Raw genomic sequence first — 24,666 nt, 5'->3', positions numbered from 1 at the left:
GATAATTGCCCATATTTTGGTGAAAGTTGCAAGACTCCTACCTATCTTTAGTGTGGCTATCACAAATCAACAAGCACAGGATTAGCCCTCAGACAAATAACAACTAATCCATCTTAATCCGGCATGGCAGCTGTGTGACGGCGGTCTCCCTCCCACCTTGCTGTCTGCCATCCAACAGTTGGAGCTGTAATGCTGTTCTAATGAACATTAAACATAGTTTGTTTCCTCATTTCGCTTACTCACACGGCCTGGAGACATGCGTGATTACATAGACTAATGCAGCTTATGATTTTAGGTGATTAAACAGAATTCCTAAAACCAGCCAGTGAGAAGTGTGGTGCCTGCCAGACGCTAATGGGCTCTGGGTGACCCTCGCCAGTGAGCCGAACGTTCTCGTGCATGACTGTCTTTACAAGTCAAGGTCATAGACTGCTGTTTTGTTTCACTATAAGACTGTCCCAGTTTTGCTAACTTAAGTGTCAGACTCTGTTTGTCTGCTTGATAGAGAGAAAAACAAGCCAGGGCATCCACCTGCATTGCATTTAGCATTCCCCAATGAGAGCTTGCTTGCTTTGTAATGTTTGCACAATAAAATATAGGGAAGGAAGAAAAAAAAAAAGAGGACTCAGACAGTTGTTTACATTATTTACGTAGGTAGGTGCTGGACAGACAGTTGCATGAGGCAACTTCTACTAAGTGTCCTCTCAGGCAATGTGTTTGGGGCCTTTGGTTGTTGACCACCACCCCTTTTTTTAAGATTATTTCTCATCTCTTGTCTCAGGGATGTCCAGCTCCGGTCCTGGAGATTCCGCTGTCCTGCTTGTTTTCCATGTCTCCTTGCCGCAACATACCGGATTCAAACGACCTGGATCGTTTTCAAGCTTCTTCAGAACTTGCTGTTCATGCCCGCGTCCTGTTCAAAGTCACAGGTGAGCTGGAACTTTGTCATCATTTGGGTTTTGCCCTGGCTTTGGTAACACTTATAGTCAGAAAGTTTACTTTGGTCTGAAGCACAGATACAGATCCACCAATGCAAGGCTTATTATGTGAGAAGGTCATAGGGACCAGAGGTTGAGTTAGATTCAGGACATTAAACTGGTTCTGCTTAGTGAACTCGACTCACACAATGGATGGAGGGCCATCCAAGATAAGAAATGAGATGCCAATATTTAATTCGTTGGTGAGCTTTAAGTGTACGGGCATCATTCCTTTCATGCTTGGAGTTCATAGAGGCACTCTCCCAGATACAATACAGGGGTAGAATTTTGTCAATCTAATGTTAGCGACGGGGGGATGAGGAGGAGCAACATAGCTCATTTGGTAGAGTGGTCGTCCTCCAAGCCCAAGGTTGTGGTTTTGAGCCTGTGACCACACTGAAATATCCGAGTAAGCCCAGTTGTTCCTGATGCTGCGTCATCAGCAGGTAAATGAGGAGATGGCATTCACGCTCTGAGTGTTTTGCAGGTGGAAAAAATCGGAGCGAGGAAAAAAGCCCTTTTAGCGATTTACAGTACATTAATGATCTTTGAAGCTCTTGGCAATTCTGCAGACTTCAAATTGAAGTAGAAAGCTGTTTTTTTTTTCCTCCTAAGCAGCGATGTTCAGTATTCTTTGAGGTTTATGTCTCTAAAAAGGAAGCCATCTGTTTCATCAACCTTTGAGCTACGATTGATCAAAAAATCTAGCCAAACACGGACTTGTTGCCAAGCGATCTGAGTGAAAAACCTTCTCATTCATGTGTCAACGTTACACTCCCGAGTAATCCCGTCATCATGCCTCATCGGCCCTTGACTGCTTTTTGTGTCTTTTCTCACCCGTGAGGTGATGGGAGTCATCTGTGCCCAAACACAAAGGAGAGAAAAGACTTCTCCCCTCTTCGCTTACTGCCACTGTTAGTCTTAATCGTCAGAGGCAAGCTTGTCGCCGGTGAAGTATTTAAAGCCGTGCTGCCCTCATCCCCCGGCACTGCTGTAAGTCTACGAGTCTGACAGTCTATTCACTCAGCTGGGAAGCGCATGGCTGCATCCTCCATCCTTCCTCCAGCCATTCTTTCACAGCTGCCGGCTTCACCTAGGGCCTTCACTTTGTCTCCATGCTGTGCAGATACAAGCTGACTAAGGAAGATACTGTGTAAGGCCTCATAATGACAGTTGTGTGTCTGGGTGTGTGTTTGGAATTTAATAATGTGAATACTCACGTTCTCACTCTCATACCCAGTGAAAATAGGTTTGATCTTCACAAATATGCATCAAACACATCTGGCAGTGAGCAAAAGTCTTACTGGGGTTTGCTGTACACGGCTATATGAAGAGCTTTTACAAAATTTGATGCATCCGTTTTGATTATATGAGAGAGTGAGAGAGAGAGAGTGAGAGTGAGAGAGAGAGCAGGGAGAGAGAGAGAGAGAGAGAGAGAGCGGGGGAGAGAGAGAGAGAGAGAGAGAGAGAGAGAGAGAGAGAGAGAGAGAGAGAGAGAGAGAGAGAGAGAGAGAGAGAGAGAGAGATTTTTTTTTATCGCTAATCTTGTCCCGCCAATGCACTGCCTGGCATCACAGTGGGCTCCATCAGTTACCATTGGCGCTGCAGTGACTCAATGAAACATCCACCACTAAAATAAACGCGCACAATTCTTCCACGGAGAAACAGGACAGCAAAGGATTTAGAAGAGTTGTGCTGCATCCGTGCGCGCTTTCTCACTTTGGATTTCAACACCACTGATTTCATGAACCTGGATTTAAATGCACGTCTGTCTGGACCTGCAGAAGGGAGTTAACAAGGCTGAGGTAAGAATTTTCTGGACGAGGTTACGGAGCCTTATTTTGATGCGCGGTGCCGTCATTTTATGCGCACTTCTTTACGCGTGTCAAAATGATCTATTTGCAGCACGCATGTAGTCATTTGAGAACCTTTTCATTCTGCAAAGCGAACGGTTTTCTGGCAGCCTTTAAGATGTGCTAGTGTACTTTAGTCCGAAACGCAGTTGCGATTGCGCTCAAATTGTCCGCGAAACGGCGCATCGGCTGAATGATTGAATGACAGCGCAGCGGAGGAGACTCGTCACGTGCGTTCACTGTTTGTGCGTCTGCAGGACACGGCACGATGTGCGTCATTTTTCCTTTAAATAGGGCCAACGCAACAGCGCGTTCACTTTTTTGGGAGGGGGGTGCATAGGAGACAGGAGACAGAAACATTTATGATCCCCCCCCCGCACCTGAGTGTGATCAAAATGCAGACTGGCACCCCTCTGCACGCACGCTTTTTGCCAAGCAACCACAAGATGGTGGTGTGTGAGAGTTATTTTCCTTTTTTGGGGGGGGGGGGGTCATGATTCCTCTACGTATTTGATGCTGCACCCCAGCTAAAGGGGTTCAACTTTCAAGTTGTGTTAATATTGAAGCTCTGCCTCTCTCCATCACTTCTGAACATTTGTTCACTGGTTATCATTTCTGAAGGGGGATTCAACTTACACTATGCTGCATATTTTGTTTTGCACATTTTACACTGAACAAATCACGCCACACACATGTAGGCATGCAAGGTGTGATGTCCGACGGAAGCAGCAGTAAAGAGTGTTGTACCTCCTGCACTGGGTGTGGAGGCTTGCTCAAGGGCACCTCGGCAGTAACCAGGAAGCAGCCAAGGCTTTGGCCAATAGATCAATATTATTTTTTTAAATATACATTTTGTCAGCGCTTGAACAGATGAGCTATTCTGTCACATCACATCATCCCTTGTCAATAAGGTTGTACCTACATCAGCAACCTGGCTTTTAAGCGTCTCAATTTATAAAAGCTTCTTGGTAATGATTCTTTGCAATGTCAGGATTTTGAGAATGTCTTTGTAGCTCACCCTAGGCCTCCAGTAAAATTAAATTGTGCTGTCCCTGTCCATTTTGCGGTTTTATTTGGACTTTAATGGTCCGGAATGTGGTGGCACGGTGGCACAGTGGTTAGCAGTCTAGAGATTGTAGGTTTGATTCTGGCTCTGGCTTACTTGTGTGGAGTTCGGATGTTCTCCCTGTGTATGGATGTCTTTTGGGTACTCCGGTTTCCTCCCACTTTCCAAAAACATGCATAGTAGGCCAATTGAGCAAATTGCCCGTAAGTGTGATTGTCAGCGTGGATGGTTGTCAACGTGTGTCCTGAACTGGCTGGCAGCAACTTCAGGGTGGCTCCTGCCTGCTGCTGGGATAGGCTCCAGCACCCACGCGACCCTCTCGAGGACAAGCGCTTTGGATGATGGATGGATGGTCTCGATTGTGAAGCCCCCATATACTCGCAGTTCGGCACACACAGATTCACCTAATTGCAGATTTTTTATTCCACTTTCCCCCACTTTTCAGTGCAAAATAATAGCTGCCAGTTATATGAAAATCTGGGGTTAGGGTTTAATTCTGTCCCAAACCCAGGTACTGTCTGTTTTATCAGCACTTGATGGTTTGCCAGTTTGCCAGATAGCAGAATTACACAAAAATCCATCCAACCGATTTCCATGAGCTTTATGCAGGGGATAAGAAACACCACCAAAAAAAACCCCTTCATATTTTAGATTGGTTAGATATCAAACAGCTACTTCTTTCAGTGATGCACAATTGTAAAATGCCATTTCTCAGAATTTAAACCAATGTTATTCTTCCCCGAAAATTCAAAACACTTGAAACAAATCAGTCTCGGTGACATGTATTTTTCAAAAACAACCCACTTCTTTCAGTGACGCACAATTGTAAAATGCCATTTCTCAAAATTTAAACCAATGTTATTCTTCCCCGAAAATTCGAAACACTTGAAACACATCAGTCTCTGTGACATGTACTGAGGTCCATGGCTGATCAGGCACTTGGGTCAGAGGCAAATTTACATACTGCATTTATGAGAAAATTACTGTGGCCTGGCAGCCTAACTTTAAAACATGATAAAAAAAGAAAATCTGTCCATAAGGAGTATTGCTGTTCCAGCAGTTTAGAGGGGCGTATTAACCATTGCAAGTTCTTTCTTATTCAATAGACATAGTAGGCTGCTTTGCTAGACCGTGGCCCAGCTGAGTCAGCATTACCTAGATTACAAAATCGGTGAAAAGAAAATGAAAGTGACAGGAAGATGCGTAAATGTTACCAACACACTGCAATAGTATGATGAAAGTGAAGAGTATTTATGTGCGTCACATGTGATCAAGTGTGACTCATTGAATGCAGGAAGAGTGCTGTGTTTGTCTGTAAAATGTTCCTGTTAAGATGATGTAAATCACCCGCCTACCCTGACCGAATGTCCCTGTTAAGATTTCACACTAGTGCTACAATATATGCATAATTTGTGTATGTTCCGGTGTGCACTGGTGGCTTCTAACACAGAACTTAACAGATACTAAAAGAAAAAAAGGCTGAAGTCTCCAAATTTCTTTTCTGCTTTAGTAGCTTTGTGATTGTAATTGCATGTGACAGACTTTCAAGGGCTTTTTTAATCATCTGTCTTCCATCTTCCTGGATTCAGCATGTAATTTCAAAAAGAACAACAAATCACTTGACCCATACACGGTGCATCTGTCCAGTCATTTGTGATTGTGCTCCCAGATTTGGTGGGATTTCTTTTCTTTTAGCAAAATGGAGATTGTGGTCAATGCTGAGTAACACTCTTGTCTTATCATATAAAAATAAAAGAAGCAGCCTTACAAAGAACATGCAATGTCCAATCGAACAAGTAAACAAATTATAACTAATTTGTATATATATATATATATATACGGCACATTTAAACATCAAACCAAGCAAATGCATTTTTCAAAAACAACCTTTGTCATCCTTTTTAAGCATAAAGAAAAAACACCACTCAGAGTTTACTCAGCATCTGATGAAGGCACTCAAAGGAAAGCAAAATTAAATAGGTTTCAAACACACAACAACAGAGTACTTACTGCACTATTCCGAATGTCTAAAGAAAGACCATAATGATAATTGCACATGCAAAAATCAGGAAAAGAGCTGAAAATTAGACTTTACAAATAAATGCCCTGAGCCTAAATTTGGGAGGGATATGACAAAATGCATGTGGAAAACGGTCTAAATAACTAAAGTTTTGCACATTTGAAAAAGACCACAAATAGTACACAGTTGTCTCAGACTCTTTGTCCTTTTTATCCACAAAAATCCTTCTTATTAAAAACCTCTGACCATATTATACCTTGCCATTGCAAACATCAGAACACATTTATTTTCGACCCACTGTCTATAAACACAGAAAGCAAATTCACATCCTAAAAGTGGATCATGAACTCTTAGTTTTGCTTTATAGTGTACCTTGAGGGACAGAGGTTGCCTCTTATGCTAGCCCTGAGTATGTAGCAAAGCTTGTCAAATGGAAACACAGATACTCGGATAGGAGTTTTCCATTTTATGTCGCCCATCTACGTGTGTCGTGCCACCATTAGTGTTCAAACATCATTTGACACACCCTGCACTGTATGTACGTAGTATATCATGACATGTATATGTGAATAATTGTTAGCAGCTGTAGTTCAAAGTGTTAGTAATATTTTCCAGATAAGACCAGAGCAGCCTCAGGCTGGATCATGCTGTGATTGAAATGCAAATGACAACGTGCCCCTTCGTTGGTATTCAGAAGACTTAGCTTTTATAATCAGGAAGAGTGAGAACAATGTACGCCGTCCTCATCCAAGGAGAGTGGGAGCGCTGGCGGTTTCACATTCAACCCCCTCACTTGCCGTATTGAACAATTTATCATTGATGTAACGCATTAACACAAATACTGTACAATGTCAGTTCATGAAAAAACATTTAGAAGGCTGTTAACTTGCTTGTACAATGAGCAGCAATTGTAACATAGGAAAGGGCAGCCTCATTCATCCTTTTTAACCTTTTGATGTGTTTGTACGACCATGTGTGTGCAGACGTGGCTGCTATCTGTCCTCTATATAATGGTAGCTCATCATTATACAAAAACACTCAAATCAGAAGCAAATGATGGAAGAAAGGTCGTATCAAAACTGCTTGAGGTAAATAGCATTTTGCTATAGATATGCTAAAGGAGGAAAAAAAATAACTTTAAGTAGTCTCATATTCAAATGTATACGTACTGTACGCGCCATTCAGTTACCTGTTGCATGTCCGGTAGTTGATTCAGTTTTATGGTATTAGTCTACCAGGTGGCAACAAAGATTACGATGGCAAGGTTTATTTTACAGCATGTAAGGTCTTTTGCGGTTGCAATGGAATGGACAGCAAGAGTTGTGACTTCAATACTTGGCAAATCCATTGTCCATAGTGATGCAGGAGGCAGAGCTTCCCATGTAAGCTTCAGACATCTCCAGACATCATATTCCATCAAGCTGAGTTGAAGCATGTTGAACTCTTTAGTCCCAGATGATGCTGTGGCTTTGTTCTTGCCTGCGCACAGCTTTAAATCCCACCGGGAGGCTTTCAGAAGTGGAGCGTTTTGTCTGCCCATTAATGGTCTGAGGGGTTTTAGTTAAAAAAACTGAAAATACCCCAGATGCTTTAACCCACACATGCATGCTTCCTATGCCCTGTAAATTTGACCAGGCGTGTGTCAAAAATAGAGCAGCTGCATATTTTTAGGGCAGAAGGGGAGGGCCGCTGGGACTCTTTTGAAAGGCATCGCGTCGCTTCTTTCGGATTCAAAGTAATTGTTTAGATTAATCACGGATAGTTGTGGTGACTAATCTGATGTCAGATCCAAAATGACTCACCCAGCTGAATGGTTCTGTTTAGCCTGGGTTCTGTCTCAGGCAGCAATCAGATTTGGAAAGGTACTTAAATGAAGGATGTTGAGTCGGATGTCCTGCAATGTCCTGCACCGGCTTTGAAGACCACCTGTGAACATTTCATTAAAAAGTCTTTGGTGTGTGCGTGTGTGTTTAGGGATTGGTGCTTTTTATCTCCAATGAGATGTCAAGTTGCCTGGTCGAATGTGTTTCAGATCATTTTTTGATTCATTTTCATTGTTTAATGCAGCTAAGATATGGAATAAATGTTGGCTTGTTTATTGGCATTTAACACCAACAACACTTTTGTTTTCTCCTCCTATTTCAGGCTCCCATCAAGCTGGAGCTGAGGCACCCACATCCAAGATCCTCTTCTCTTCTCCTCTGGGTGTTTGGACCTGAGCGACTCAGAGTGGCAAATGCTATGCAAGCCACGTTGTTTTACCAGGATGCTGTCTCTCCCTTCCAGCTTTTAGCCTGAGGAAGAGGAGACAAGGGGCGTTGAGGAACCCAAGGGTGGACTTTAACCACTACAGACTTGGCTCAACACAGAAGAAGCATGTCTGCTTGCAGAGGCTTTTCATGGATGTGTTCCATCATGGCTTTCCTGCAACTCTGGATGGGATTCATGTCCATCTGTGCAGTCGCAATCCAGGGTCAACAATACCCTGTGGTCACCACCAACTATGGAAAGTTGCGGGGAGTGAAAGTCACGTTACCCAATGAGATCCTGGGACCAGTGGAACAGTATTTGGGGATCCCATATGCATTGGCCCCAACAGGGGAACGGCGGTTTCAGGCACCGGAGCCCCCGATGTCCTGGCCGGGCATCAGGAATGCTACTCAGTTTGCTCCCGTTTGTCCTCAGTTTTTGGAGGATCGTTTCCTAGTACATAACGACATGCTCCCTGTGTGGTTCACGGCCAACCTGGATACACTCGTAACCTATGTGCAAGAGCAGAGCGAAGACTGCCTCTACCTAAACGTCTACGTGCCCACTGAGGACGGTAGGTCTGAGAATATTCAGAAGGGTTTTTTAACACTTGAATTTTGCTGGGCAAAAAAATACTGGGTCTTTTGCATCCACAATGATGAACAGGAGCCAGTTGGGCACTGGAGCGTTTACAATCTTGATGGATTTAGCTAAAGTTGGACTACAAAAAGAACTCGATTTGAGACAACAGCTCATAAAGCGAGATGTCGTAAGAACAGTGTGCCGCGAGCACATAAACACTGGACAGAGTTCCCTGTCCACCCTTTCCCGTGAATTTAACAATCTTTGCGATGTGGTTCAAATGTTTACTGGACTAATTTACCAACCTCTCCACATGTTACTCCACCCTAACTGTGTTGTTGCCCGCTTTCTGTTAATCAGTCTTGTCATCTATGACCTTGAATTGTTAGTTAGAATCGTTCTTTGATTTATGTAGCCGCAGGTTTGCAGTTCTAGGGGGGCTGAGACAGTTTGTAAGAAGCAAGACTGCCTAGTGAGGATGTTAAACAGTTGTAGAAATTTAAATATGCAGATTGAGAGCGTTGTCAGACAGTTTGCTGTTGTTGAGTCAACATGGTGGCAAATTAATGTTTTTAAGATCAGCAGGGACTGACAGGTCCATCCCATTGTATAATAAGTGCGCCCCTTCACTTGCCATCATCTTTTATTAACCCCACCCCACCCTGTGGTTTGTCCCTTTTGAAATAAGCTGTCAGTCAAGCATCAGGGAAGGAGTTGAAAAACGGCCTCATCTCAAGTGGATTGACAGATTAAGTGACACATATTCTTTATTTGAGTGTAGATTTGATAGCAAATGTGCGCTTTAGAGCCAGTGCAGTGTCCATGTTAAAATAACTGTTGGCACAGTCTGTCAGACTAAAAGCCAAAAAGAAAAGCCCAAGGAAAAGCGAAAGTGGAGATAATCCTTTAGGCTGGATTTACAAAAATGTGCTCAATTCTGATTGAATGCTATATTCACATATCCAACAAACCACATGCGCCATACTTAATCATATAAATAATACATGTTACATATTGTTGAGTTAACCTGGATTTACTCTTGCCTTCCTCCATTGAAAGTAACCTCAGCATCACACATGAACACACATCCACACAGGAGCTGCTGCTGCTGCTTGCCACAGCTCACGCCGAGACGCTTACAGAACCGGTGGACTTGCCAGCATTACACGCCTGTATGATCAGCCTCATAAAGGCACATGCACGTACACTGACGCTTCAAACACAGCAAAACTTTCTGTCAATCATGCGTGTCATTTCTTCCTGATAGTAGAACAACAAGAAGAGGGCTCCCCAAGTAAATTAGGTTGCTGGCTTTATGAGTACCTACTGCATCGAAATCCAATACTGGCACAATACTGGTGCACTGTAAAACAGACAAAATAAATGTGTGTACTAAAAATTTCAAGACAACATACAAGTTGAAGTTGGCAAGTCAACAAATAGATTACATTTTACTATTATGAAAAAGAAATTTACCATTTGCAGAATGGAAGGAAGAAAAACAAAGGAAATTTATTTTGGAGCAAACAAGCATGCTTTGTTGTCAGTGGTGCCACAAATGTCAGTAATTTATATTTTAAAGTTTCTCCCATTATTGTTTTAGCCTAAAACAAAAATTACAAGTTGTATTCAATCATCCTGTCCAGTTGAAGTCAATTGGAAGCAAGAAGTAAATAAATAAAAGGAAAATTGTTTCATTTGAACAATGCAGTGTAAATCCATTATTTGACGCTAACTCAATTCAAATCTAATGAAGATTTTTTTTTTTCCCTTACCAGAATATTGGTTGAATTCTGAACTGTTTGAACGGTTCGCCAAAAGCGATTCAGGTCAAAAGCCCAATTATCATCCTTTTTGGCACAGATGCTACCAAATTTTAAGAGAGCTTCAAAAGTTTACATATAATATCTCTAAAATTACTGCAAGCACCTTGGCCTCCCTGTGTGGAGTTTGAATGTTCTCCTTAGACTTGTGTGGGTTTCTTCGAGTCCGCCTGCTTCCTCCCACGCTCCAAACAGTAAATGGCTGGGATGGATATGTTGTTTATAAAAGTCTTCAGACAATTTTGCTCCAGGTTCCCGCTTCACAGACAGCATCATGTTCCAGCCGTAATTGTGATTCATCCAAAGAAATCACCTGAACCAAAATACACTTCCCCAGACATAGAAGCAAGCTGTTCCTTCAATTCAAGCAAGCAACCTTCCACAGGATCCCCAGGGCAGCAAATAGCCACTTTATGTGAGATACAGTATTGCTGCTCCGCTCGTTTCTTTTCTTTTTAGAAAACCACCACCTGAATCACTTGGGTTGGTTTTTAATGTCAGTGAGTCCAAGTTACGCTCTTGTGCTCGTTCCCAATTACTTGGCGGTTACTTCCGTGCAAAATACTGAATTTGTGCAAAAAGTTTCATTTCTTATAAACTATCTTTCTAATGAATGCAACTGCATTTGAATGCTTCCTCCAGGCATAGGCATGGTAAACTGAAACAAAAAAGTGTCGCCAATGTAATTGCACAGTCTAATAAGATCCAACTACAATGCATGAAAATTACATACCTCTTCGCACATTCTATTTTATTCTTTTATGTTTTTTTCTCAATACTAGGAGTGAACTATCACAGAAAAGGTGCAGATTTCAAGAGTAATGATGGTGGAAGTGATCAAGGTATTTTTCTTTTTTTCTTTTGCCCAGTAAAATTAAAGCCTAATGGTGTTGCAATGTTTTTTTTTCCGCATTATTAACTTCAAGAAAACAATTATTATTATTATTATTTTCCCAGCAAAATTAAAACCTAACTGCAATGCATGGTGTTGCAATGTTTTTTTCCCATTATTAACAACATCCCACTCATCATGTAATATCTCTTTTTGCTGTGTAAAATATAGACTTGCATGTTATTTTGAATTCTCCAGTGAACAAAATGAAAATGCTCGCTTTCTAACTCAGCTCCACTCTGCATGATGATAGCATAAATTACAGAGGTGTCTTTCTTGCATCGTTGGAATATTAGAAGACGTTTTAGTCAAACGTCACCCTCTTCAGTTGGGCAAGTTGCCTAGGAAGCCAGACCCAATGCTGTGCCAGTGATTGAGTATAATAGCCACATTTTGTCATACAAGCATACACATGTCGCTCTAGTCTGGCAGCTAAGTTTGAAAACGAAAAAAGTGAAAGGTTTGAGAGGCCAACAGCAAAGTAATGTCAACGGCGTTTATTATTTTTAAATTCTATTTCAATATGTAATTCCTGTAAGTTTTTTTAAAAGTACAAAATTAAAAGAAGATATTTTTGGAATATGGCATTTCAATTAATTTCAATGGGGAAAAGTTACAAGCGTGGTCACGGAACAAATTCAACTCGATCGTAAGAACTTCAAAATCCAAAATTAATGAAGACAATATTTTTAACTGAACATTTTTGATAATATTCAAAAAAGGTTGACTATGTGGAAATTTGGAAAACTATCGGAACGTGCGGAAATTTTGGAAAGAAAGGTGTCCATATTAATTCGCCTTTTTCTCTTACATCCATTAAATACACAAGCACTTCGATAGCCAAAGTCCATTTATGAGTGCTGGGTTACCCCTGAGGCCCATTTTGCTGTGCATGTTTTATTGCCTGTCAGTGGTAGAAGAACAAAATCAGCATCAATAGAAATGTCGTACTTATTGAAATACTCACGCAGTTGACACAGGCCGGGCATAATGTTGATGTTATAGCCTCCCGCCTGTCATCAGATGAAGGATTTAGGACGATAAATTGAGCTCGTGTCTAAGGAGAGGGAAACAATTGAGGGATGTGTATCTGTGATTATTTAAGCATGTCACACAGAATGACAACAAATACTTTATATAGTGATTATGTTGGGAAATCCCCGTGACCCGCTATACTGAAAGGCTTTGCAACCGGAAGAAGATGTAGTACATTTTGTTGTAGTGATGACAATGACTTGCCACTTTCGCTTTTATACTTATGTATAGAAAATTCTGCTCACCTTCAATACTTCAAAAGTCAAATGGCTGCATCTTTTGCCCATCATGTACATAAGTTTCTTTTTGCACCGATGAGAATATGACTAGGGCAAAATTTAAATACAATGTCCTTTTTTTTTGACTGGTCATTGTTTTTAAATTGTACTTATGAACATTGCACTTTTCCTTTAAATGCTTAGCTTTAATTCATTCAAATTGTTCTTTTATATTCTTTGTATAAATTGAGAAAGTGAAAATATCATTGCTCAACGCTACCGTTGTTATTGTGCATATGACAAATGAACATGTTGAATTTTGAATCGGTTTGTTTCAAATGAGCTAATAACTTTGATGTTCTGACAAAATCATATTGACTTCCGATAGTCCGGGCCGCGCTCTCTTTATTTACAGAAGCGTGTCGGCACTTACACTTCACGTCCCTTAGCTAATATTGATAATAATATAGCAGCTTTGGCCTGACGGCCTTTAGTTTGACGCCTGTGTAGTTGATCATTACTGGTAAGGTAAATAATTCTAAAATCAAATCCATAAGGACTTAACCAACTCGCTTTGGCACCAGGTGGTATATTTCATGTGATCTCTTGTCATGCACTGTCAGTCTAACTTATGAGAAGCATTGCTTTTTTTTTTTTTTTCTCCAAATTGAACCGAAAGTGAAGTGGCTCACCATGGATTCGCCCGATTCTTCTCATTTCCCACTTGGTGGAAGGTGACACAGATGAGAATGAACTGAAAAAAATAGCACCCGACACACATGAGGGCAAATGAGACGGCAGTTGAATGAAAGTGGGCTGCCTGATCAGTTAAAGGACGTGAGCAGTGTACGCAAATTTTGTTTTCATACTATTACTTATTTGTACCCACTGACAAGACATTTGTTTGCCAGCCAAACATTTATTTTTTCCATTTGCCTTTGTAGCCAAGAGAACATAAACATCAGCACTATCGCTGTGAATCTTTTTACCCTGCTCTATCCGCTAATGATGATGTTTCCTTGCTTTCTCAGCTCCATTTATGAAAGGGCTGTCAGTGGCAGCAGGGACAAATGCTGAACACACTGATGGTGTTTTTATCCACTGCATTTCTTTTGCCACTTGCTGTAGGCGCCATGCTTTCTGTGAAAACTTCAGCTCATCCTCTTTGGGTTGAGTATGCTAGTTGAAAAACACGTCTCGATATTGTGGTTGAGGATGAACAAAATAGTGAAAACGAGCAGCCTTTCCTTCTACAATGACAGCTGCCTAAGGCTCTGCCATCTTCTGCTTGCTGGATCACTAGATACGCTTTCTTCATCTCCTTTCAGCATTTGACTCATCCGTAGCGCATGTCACTGATAAGAATGTAGACACGTCATGACTCGGACTGGAACGTTTCAGCAAATGTAAATCCCAATGTTTATAATAGTTGTTGGCATTGCATTTATGCGGCATGATGAGCTCTAGCATATTTCTCAATATATAATGTCGCCTAATGTTAGCATCATTCTGAAAACGCTTCAGTAATTTCTTCACTATGATAGGTAATAAGTGGAGAAATCCTGATTCATTGGTGCCCCTCCTAAAAATGTCTACATTTTTTTTATGTTATTAATAAATATACCACAAATGATATTGAAATGGTGTAATATTTAACATTAATGTTAAAAACAGATGATTTGAAAAATACACAGGAAGCATTTGTGCACATGCACATGCAGAAAAGACTCATAATTTCTTCTGCATTCTAATCTTGTCTCTCAGTCGAGCTGTATCACTTCAACATAGCTCCTTGGCGCCAATGTACTACTTTTCTATTATCTGGATATCATAGTATGCTATCAACCAATGTTCTCTGTGTTTTCTAATCGCACATGATGACATACTAACCGTTTTGTCTGTTACTCCTTGCCTGCATTATCTTCCTTTTCAGCAGCGGAGGGCTCTTTTGCTCAAGGGTGAAGCAAAAATTGTTATCAGGTTAAATGGATTCGATATATAGCTTGTAAATAATTGCTTGGGCCTGTTGAAAAAAAAGTATGTTTTGCACGTACAGCAGCGACCTCCAATAACATTTTTCTCTTCAGCCTGACATTTTCACCCTATTCTAGAGTCTTCCTTCTGCCCATACTCACAATTTCTTAGTGAGACAGTACAGTCGGGGTAAGATAACTAATTAGAAAACACAAGCTCCATGGATCTGAGCGAATTATTTTGAGATGACAGAATGCAAAACCGATGGTGCAATCCATCTAATCTAATATTATACAGAGATGCTGAATTGTTAGTGTAATTTATGGGACAAATGTCATTGTTGTTTTTTTTTCTTTTCTAAATCCATTTGCCCTAAAGTGAAGTCAAAGTAAATTTGGTGAAATGGCCCAAAAGGAATTCTGCTGATTGTCTCTATTTTCCAGAGTTCCCTTGTGACATGAAAGGAAGAACTGAAACATTAGCATCAGGCGCCAATAAAAAGTAGTCGAACGGAAAGGAGAATAGGCCATACTGCATAAAGAGCAGTTCAACGATTATGGGCAAGCTGATTGAAAAAAGCTTGGCATCTAAATTTCCACTTAAAGGGATTGTCAGAGTTGCCAGAGACATGTCAGAGAAAGGCATCGAAATGGACGTCCTTGATATATTAGTGGCTGCGTAAAAATGTGCATTTTAGAAAAGATCAAAATAAGTTCATCTCTAAAGGTTTTAGTGTGATTTAGGGTCTTCCTGAAATTTCATCCAAAAGTCTAATATTGCTAACTTTATTTATCTGCATATATTTATCTGCATATACTGTAGAGACTAATTTGTGTAATTGGTGATCAAGTTTGTTTAGCATGGAGGTCACAGTGACAGATGAAAACATGAAGACCACCATCTTTTTTCATGTCTTTGATCGATAAACCACTGTAGACTTTGACTGTCGGTTTTACGACATCATAAAACAAGCATATTAACAGCTCGATTTGCCTTTTTCCTTTTTTCCCCCCATTTCTCACATGAAGAAGAGCTGGCCTTAACGGCCTGTGGCATGCATTGAATCAGCTGGAGAAGATGACGCCTCATTTTATGTTGTCTAATGCAAAAGACACGCTGTTTAATTTATAATCACCACCAACCCGTCAACTAATCACCAGGTTTAATCACAACTGGCCTAACTGCAAATTAAACAACAGGAACAAATGGGCCGAGCCGCAGACGAGACAGATGTCGAGATTGTCGCCTTAAAGCGGTTAGGAATGTTTATCAGTCTGGAGAAGAAGCCTCTGAGCCATCCCATTGTTGTCCTGTAGAAATAATTATTCACCAAAAAAGAGAAGATTCAAACAAATGTCTTCTGTTCAGAGTCTGGGTTGTTGTTTTGTTACAGCCACTGCAGTAAAATCCCATTTCCGCTATAAAAGGAAAAAAAAACAGAAGCCCGTTTATGGAGGTAATTTTTTTTCTGGCACATTCAGGAAAAGTTTTTTTTTTTTTAAACTTGCAACGGTTTTCAATGTGTAGCACAACAACATGTACACATATCCCAAGGTAGTTTCAAACGATGCTTACCTTTTGCATGTCAACCTGTTCAGATTTGTATTGGAAACAGGCTGCCTTCCCTTCATGTAAATATATTAAAACTGGAAATATAACCAAAACAACAATCACACCTGATTGAGCTTTTCAGAGCAAAAATCGAGCTAAGAAAATGAAGGCACAGTTTTATTTGAAGAAATCTATAAACATTGAAAATTCATTTTTGTCTTTATGGGTCACTCGGTGTAGATTAATGAGGTGAGAAATGAAAATGCGTCTCTATGCGATCTCTATGTTTTGCCGTTTGCAACGGTGCATAAACTTTGCTTTACTTTGTAATGCAAACTGAATATGCATGTTTGTAATTAAATGAAAGAATATTACCACCAGCGGCATTACAGTAAAGTTCAGCATTTCAAGCCTTTTTTTTAATTCCCGCCTCTTATTTGCAGATATTCACGACGAGAACGGGTTGAAGCCGGTCATGGTTTACATACACGGCGGCTCCTTTATGGAGGGAACTGGCAACATGATTGACGGCAGCATCCTGGCGAGCTACGGCAACGTCATTGTCATCACAATCAACTATCGTCTCGGCGTTCTGGGTGAGTGCCCCATTGGGGACCTTATAATTATTTTACTGATGGCTGATTGAGTCTTAAAGTGACATTGGAAGATCAATTTAATGACTAATTCACTCTCACTATTTCACCAGTGAGATGATCATTGAGGTGGAGGACATTTATAACAGTGCAAGCAATACAGACAAGAGACCCAACCCTGCTGTTAAGCTATCTTTAATTACATTTTTCAAATATTTAAAGGCATAGTCAGGAATAGTGTGTGAGCGTGTGTGTTACTTGTAAATCTATACTTCTTATTTCACCACGAAAAAGGGACTGATGCACCTTCCATTGACTTGATTGCCTTAAGACTGTTTGAAGTTTATAGATACCGTAGCTGTTTACATGAGTGCCAACATATCACGGCTTTCACTCATTTTAGCCTAATCCCATCTTTTTGCTCTACAAAGGAGAAACACATCTCTGTTGTGGCCATGGCAACCCTGCATCGCTCACTCGTTAACGCCTCTAATGTTGTGTTAGCAAAAGTCACACAAGAGGTTTAGTACCCATTAGCAAGATGTCAAATACTTGCTGTATGTCTTCCTTGTCGACCCATATGAGAAGCTTGCTTTGGCCAAAATAATAATAAAATAATTTACAGAATGTATGTGAGATTGCTGTGCGAGTTATGCATTTATAGTAATTCTGCACCGCAATGCTGAAGGCCTGATTTACTAAGATCCCAAATTGCAAATGCAAGATTGATTGTACACGTCAACAGACTGCACATGCTGTTTGTGGGCCTGATTTACTCAGATTACGATCTCTTCTTAGACTTTCTGATGAAACCCTGCTAAACACAATGTAAACAAGGCGGGCAATTTTAAAAACATAATTGCATAAATAATTTCAATATCGAACAAAATAATTATATTTTTTTTATTCATAGTTGAGCAGCCTTACCTTCTTGTGAATGACTCCAAGTCATTCCTTGGAACATTGAGAAGCTCCAGAATTACATTGAATACACAATATGTGTACGATATGATATATTTAGTTGGTATTTGCAAAAATGTTCTTCCAGACGCCGATAATTTTGCTCTAACTCTTCTTTGTGTCTGTTTTACACCTGCTTTTGGGATGCGCTATTTTAAGGCAAAGCCAGAGCAATTTATCAGATTTGATAAATCGCATTACACATACTAATTTCATCTATTTCTACTTCTCCCACAACACGCGAATTAACTTCTCGTGGATGATACGCTTCCGTATCAGTTTGCGTGAACAATCAAGTTTGCACCTGTTTTTACACATGCACATTTTTACAACTCATGCTCGACATGTTCTAATGGCCCATAACCGCTTTGTCTTTTCTCAACCGAGGTTCATTTGGGTACTGGCGATAAAGAAAAATTGCTCTCACTTTATTTAATTTACCTGCTTGCTAGTACGTATTAATTGTATAAATGAAATTCTTTGTTCAGTAAACATCCTCTTTTCTCCATAACTTGAAGGCATTTATCCTTTCTTAATGATGCAAGAGATTTTCTGTCACACTGACACCAGTTTGCATCTCTGTGCGCATGCTACTGCTGCTCGGCTCCGCTTTACTTGCCATTCATTACAAGGCCTGGTGCCTGTCTGCACCACTCACTATATTTAGTTACCTGGGAGCCAAGGGGAGAAGGTATCCTGTGAGAGCTTTACCATGTGGAAAGGGGGAAAAAAAAACGAAGAGATTGCAGATAAAGAAGCCACTGAAAAAGCAAAACGGAGTGGAAGATGGAATGTTGCGAGATAATGTGAAGCGTTGGGTAACCTGCCAATTTGATGCAATGCAAGCAGTGAGAAGATAAGAGCCTTTCTATTGCCATTTAATTGGCACTAAGTTGAGCCACAGAATGTGTTTCTCACTGGCTTGCATCATAGGGACTGCAGTACATTTTATATCGCATGCTCTTATACTGTCCATGATGTGACTTATTCGCTTATTCGGCTGGAGGAACTAACCATTGTTGTCATAACTGATCAACCCAATTATTTTTATTTGCCTCTCCTCTACTCTGCTTCTACATGCTTCCGGGTCTTACAGAAACACGTATACTGACGTCACAGATATGCACGGTAAAGATGGTTTCTTCCGACATTTCGGAGTAACTGTTCTCCTGCGCGCTGATCAGATTACCAAATCTGGATTGGAACGAGCTTGTTCGGGTCAGTAAGAGATAACACGATAGGTCACAGCCACTGTAGTTTGGCTACCATTTGTGGATACTTTAGTGCAATATTTGTTTTGTAACCATTGGTTAGTGTACATTGCAGATATATTGTGGCTTATATATGCTGCCTAAAAGGCTTTGTATCGCAGAAGTAGGCATTCCTAATGAGTTTTTTCCACTGCACCGTTGACTGCATAGCGGTACTCAACCTCACTTTGGTGGGGGTCAGTTCTCACTTCTAAAATAGCACCACAGCAAACAAAGGCATGCATTAGTTAGAGTGAGACGGGCAAATAAACAAGGATGAAAAAGAAGGTTATTATTTCCCCGTTGACCCTGGTAAGGGGAGGATTTTTATTAGAAAGCAGATTGAAGGCAAAGTAGAGACTCACACTCAAGTATGGAATGTGCTTGTTTTTGTCATTTCAATCTTGAAATGTGATAGTTTTGGTGATGAAAAATCTGACCAATAAGCAACTGGTAGCGAGGTATATCATATTGTTTCGGTAGAAATTGTGCATTGTGAAACCTGGGTAAAAGTGAGTGAGCAGAGTTCCGTTGCGCGAAGTAGGTACCAAAAAAGGGACAGCTTACATGGGCAACAATTGGCTACTTGGCAGCATGTGGCCTTTACATCTTCATAGTGTGGCCAGCTACTCAGTGGTTGGCTGCAAATAGGCCCTTATGATTTCCATCCAATCGGTAATGACTCAAATCACAGGCAAAAAATAAGGGCAAGAGTCAGAGAACTATGTCAAGGTGTGAGACAGGTGATTTTTTTAAAAAGGTGAACTCCTCTGTTATATTTCTGAGAATAGACTCAGCCATGAACAATTTCAGATATAGTCGCTGATGGTGTTGGGGTACACTCGCCTGTGTTGTCTGCCTTCCGTTTGATGTCAGCCGGGATAAGCTTCAGCACCCCCCGCAACCCTCAAACAGGATGAGCAGTGTTGAAAATGGATGAATGGAAGAATTTCAAACATATTCAGCACTACAATAGCAAGGAAAAAGGCATATACGATGGAGCTCTAATTCCAGCAGAGCCGTATTGCTCATCTTTTTGCATTGCTTTGTTATCCTGTACTGTTTGGGTTAAGCTTTTGCCAAAAAAGAATCCCCTGGCATATATTGGGGAAGTAATGTGTCATGAAAGTTGCAAATGCTTTTGAAATTTATAGTAAGGGTAAAACCTCTGAGATGGCGCAGAGGACACTATTGCTAGTCATGAATGGGTAGTACTTCTCCTTTACTTTAGATGAGGCTACAAATGGGATGGGATGATGGACATTTAGCTACTTATATTCAGAAGGGCTTCTGACAGTTTATTTGAAACACATGAGTGCTTTTACAGGTCTCGTCCAAGGTCACACATCTTGTATTTTCAACACCGTTATTAGTGTTCCTCTTAAATATCTCACATGTAGAACATCTTCTAAAGAGATTAATGAATATATATTTAAAACGTATGTATTACTTTTTGTGGCACTGTTGTTCATCAAGGTTGCCCATTTGTGTTCTCGGTTATATCAGTGCTGGACAAGCTCTGACATGACACTCGGTACCATCTGTTGTCACATGAGCGAGAGCCCACTGAGGATGAAGCTTCATTCCTCAGATGTGTCAGGGCCACATGGCTCTCATTGCAGCATAACAGGCTTCGACTTGCTAATGAATTCAACACGAAAAGATACATCATACTGGACCGCATTTGAAATCACACATTTTAAAACACATCCCTTGCTCACCAGTTAACATGATATAATGTCAACATTTTGGCAGGCGTCTGTGTAATGGTGGGCGTTCATGGGCCAGGTGTCTCATTTGCGCATCAGCGCAAGTCAGCGACTGTAATCACGGGCCATCAGTGGTTGTCGAAGCAGTACAAATGATACTAAACATGCAATAAGATGTACAACCTCTGAAGTCCACAAGAGGAAAAGGCCTTAAGTCCTTGGGAGTCCTTGTTTCCTGGTTTCTTTCAGTATTTGTTGGGTGATTGTTCCCGTTTGTCACATGAATTCAGTCATCACAGCTTATGACAAATTCTGTTTTGGGACCTAAAATATTTGTCCTCCTCGTGGTCTGCTTATGTTGACCGCCCAAAATAGCAGGGTTAAGTACATTTTACAGTCAAAAGCAGATCAGACAATTTAGTGCAGTAGCCATCCCCACTAAACCGCCCCCTGGGGACATATTTGCAAATTTTGAGGGAGTCAGGAGTTTCTTGTACCGTAGTACTTCCCCATCTAAACAAATATTTTCCCTTCTGCTGATGTTTTCTTTTTCAAAACATGTTCAACTGCCAGAGGGCAGGTAATGGGCCTCCCCTCTCCCTCCTCTTTCTGCTCCTTCATTGCTTCTCTGACTCTGCAAGGACAAAAATGGCTGGCAGGAGGTCACGACCACTCCAACATTGTCTCTGCCTCGTGGTGATGGACTGACAACAGCAAGAAATGTGCAGCCGTTGTCTCATGGCCATTGTCATCGGCAACTATCTGCTGTGGTCGTGATTCATATGATGAGGTGATGCCTTCTGACATGACACAGAAAGGCTACAGCTGCACTTCAGACTCTCCCTCTGAGCAGGGCAAAATATGGCCGGCACACATGATTGGGATGAGAGTTGGATCTTCTGTGGATTTGGCACAACAATCAATACCAATCAAACTGATCTCAGTGTGTGCCTTCGACTATGTGTGGTAAATCACGGTTGAGACTCCACACCACTGCCGGCCCTCTTTCTTGTTTGTCTTTGTGGAGTCTGCATTTGGCATAAACATAGTTATGTGCACAGGATAGTTAAGATAACTGCTGCACCAAATGAATTTCCTGCAATTGCAGAATCAAACCGTAGCATGCTCATCTACTGCCGCGAGTGAAAAGTGGTACATTGTGTATGGAGGATAATGAAAGGGAACAAGAAATGGCTCTCACAAATGTAACCTTTAGCAAAACCTTGAAAAGACAACAACAAAAAGTTTTACATAATTTGCGAATATACTTTATTGCCTAACTAACAAAGTTGCTTTAAAGACTAATTAAAACCGAATAAACAAAGTAAGAAGAATTAAATAACTGTAATGTTGAAAACAATTCTATTATACGCCTAGTGTACATTCAGCGTGACAAGCATTCACGCTATAGTAAAACACCTTATCAAAACATTTTCCTACTGTTTGAATGCTAAGACACAACCAAGGTCATTTTCTTATTGACTGGCTTTATTGTGTGGCAAAAATGTATCACCTTGACTGCATTTCAAAGATGACTTTGTATGTTTGGGATGATGAGCAAATATTTTCTTGAAGCATTCGATTTTCTCTCACATTGATTATGGTTACTCTTGTTCTATCGTTCCTCTATTTTCTATTGTTCTTCCGTTATTCTTCTGAGAGTGTTTTGCATATTTGCGTGTAGCCGTTGTTCCTTTTGTTCTTTAAGTCTTTGACAAACAGTAAAAACCTTCACCCCTGCCCACTCGCAGTTGCTTCGGGGCATTCTTAAAAGTTCTCACAATTTTTCTGCATTCTGTATTTCAAGTTTCCAAATGGTTATATTGGCTCTGTTTGTGCAATGACTGCGTGAATTGCAGCTCTCCTGTATTCTCGATGTCCACATTTACAGTATATACAATAATATAAAACCAACCCGAAGCCAAGGTAATAACATGCTCCCGTCAGAATGCCTGGATTTAAGTAATAGTATTTTTTTGTTTATTAGATCCCATAGTAAATACCTATAAATGAAATCTCCTATCCCATTGTTTTGGGATTGGCCTCACTGTTCCAAGTCGCTTCGAGAAGAACAGGAGTGTGAATTGGAGTTGAATTTTCAACTTTTGTATTATAATTTAAAGATATTCTAGACATCACTGCAAATACCACATTGATATTTTATTTTTGAAAGCATACTCATCTGTGGCCTTTCAGTTGATAGCCAGCTGGACAGTCTTGAATGACAGCTGAGGTAGAAGTGGTAATATGAAACAATAAACAGTAGCAGGGCAAGATGACTGGCTTAGTCGCAGCCACTCAAGCGTGTCTGTGAATATACAGATGTCATTGGGGGGCTCGAGGCTGGAGATTGCACTCCATTTCTGGCCGGAGCGCACATGAGCTCGTGTGCGCAAGCTACTCCACTCCATCAATGGACTCCCCGCCGAGTACATCAACACAGCCGGCCAGGCCTTTTAACTTAAAAAGAAGGGCTGTCATGAGAGGATGTTGCAAATATTTCTGTCTGCAAGATGTCACATCCTCTTTTTCTTCACCATTCCCAACTCTCTACACAGTCACAACTGCACTGATCTCACTTGCTCCAATACCAGCAACTTAAATTTTTGATTAAATACAAGTGAAAACAAACTTCTGCCTTTACTGTGGGTTAAAGAAATCTCCCAAAATACACTGGCTACATTAACATAGACACATTTATTCCCAATCAAAGCCTAATTGAAATAAAAATGTGCCATGTGCACACCCCATTTGGAATGTTCTGACCCATTCCAATCAAGATTTTATTCCGAAGGAGAAGGATGGTTTATATCGATTGATAATCTGAATGGCACACATGAAAACGCTGAAATTTTGGAACAAAACGTCTTGGGAAGTAGAGCTAGTAGAAGCAGAGCGAGGGAAACAAATGAACTGGGCTCGTCTGGAATTTTGCAGCTCCATTTGGAAGTGTTCACACACGAAATAATATTCATGTTTAAAATGGAAATGGAGAGAGCAGTGTTTTGTTGACACGCAATTTAAATATTTACAATTACAAAAAAGGAGCACCTATTAAATCAAAGAAAAAAGAAAACGTTCATCTTTTCAGCATTTGAGTGGTCCCAGGAAAATTTTACACCAATCTGAGCTAGAATAGAAGAGATTTTAGGTGTTACCTATAGGGCAATAAAAAAAACAGGTATAAATGGCCGAAAACTAGTGTGAGTATTATAATGACAATGAATTTGTAATTACATTGGGATAAATTATATACACCAGTGTCTATTAAATATGCAGAGAACTTGTTAATATGCACTACTATATTGTACATATAGTGTGAAAAATAGATTGCACAGTGTGCAGGAGAATTGTAATACGAGTGAATGATTAACAATATAAAAGGTGATCTGAAACGTTTTTTTTTTTTTTCCTCAACAGCGAACCTGAATATGTTTGAGAAAGTGCTCCTTTGCTGCCACAAAGTGTGCCAGAGAATATGTGAAGAATGATTGTTCCCAATGGAGAGAAGTTTACTTGCTGGCTATTTTAGTTTGATTTAGACACAGTGGTCAAGAAACAAGCAGTTTTAATAGCAGTTGAAAAACTTTTTTTCCCTTGCCGTTTATTTCGTGTGCATGCTGAATATGCATAGCCAAAGGGTGATTTTCAAATTGGCAGCATAACAGCCACATGTAATAATGTAGGCTGGTACTTGGGGATATAGTATGTATGTTGCTGAAAATTAGTTTTCCGAGCGAATTGTTAACCTTATTTTTAATCTTATTTTTGGTCAAGGAGACTTGGATTGAAATATGCAATTGACATATGGTCCGCTAACGCAAAACGAGAGACATTTGTAGAATTAACTGAGTATGGAAGTAAAAAGAAAATACTTAAGAGTTGTTTTTTCTTGCCATGCTCTTCAACAGTC

At 40.5% G+C, this 24,666-nt stretch overlaps 1 protein-coding gene across 3 annotated transcripts in view; it reads left to right on the top strand.

Moving 5' to 3' along the window:
* The first annotated feature begins 780 nt into the window (after positions 1–780).
* nlgn4xa (neuroligin 4 X-linked a) overlaps positions 781–24,666 on the top strand; it is a 46,534-nt gene continuing 22,648 nt past the window's right edge. Inside the window, exons 1-4 of one of the 3 annotated variants that reach the window (XM_088368898.1) lie at positions 781–929; positions 8,062–8,740; positions 11,354–11,413; positions 16,685–16,837. In XM_088368898.1, coding sequence (XP_088225024.1) covers positions 8,293–8,740; positions 11,354–11,413; positions 16,685–16,837 — 661 coding nt within the window. In that variant the 5' untranslated portion in view covers positions 781–929; positions 8,062–8,292. Of the gene's footprint in view, positions 930–2,515; positions 2,783–8,061; positions 8,741–11,353; positions 11,414–16,684; positions 16,838–24,666 lie in introns of those variants that run through there. The other 2 variants (XM_088368899.1, XM_088368900.1) reach the window with 2 other exon arrangements.

This window comes from Syngnathus floridae, chromosome 2 (assembly GCF_059516105.1).
Source record: "Syngnathus floridae isolate MCC-2025c chromosome 2, RoL_Sflo_1.0, whole genome shotgun sequence".
Lineage (NCBI taxonomy): Eukaryota > Metazoa > Chordata > Actinopteri > Syngnathiformes > Syngnathidae > Syngnathus > Syngnathus floridae.
The sequence above is the reverse complement of the archived record's forward strand: the minus strand, read 5'-3'. Positions and strand labels throughout refer to the sequence as shown.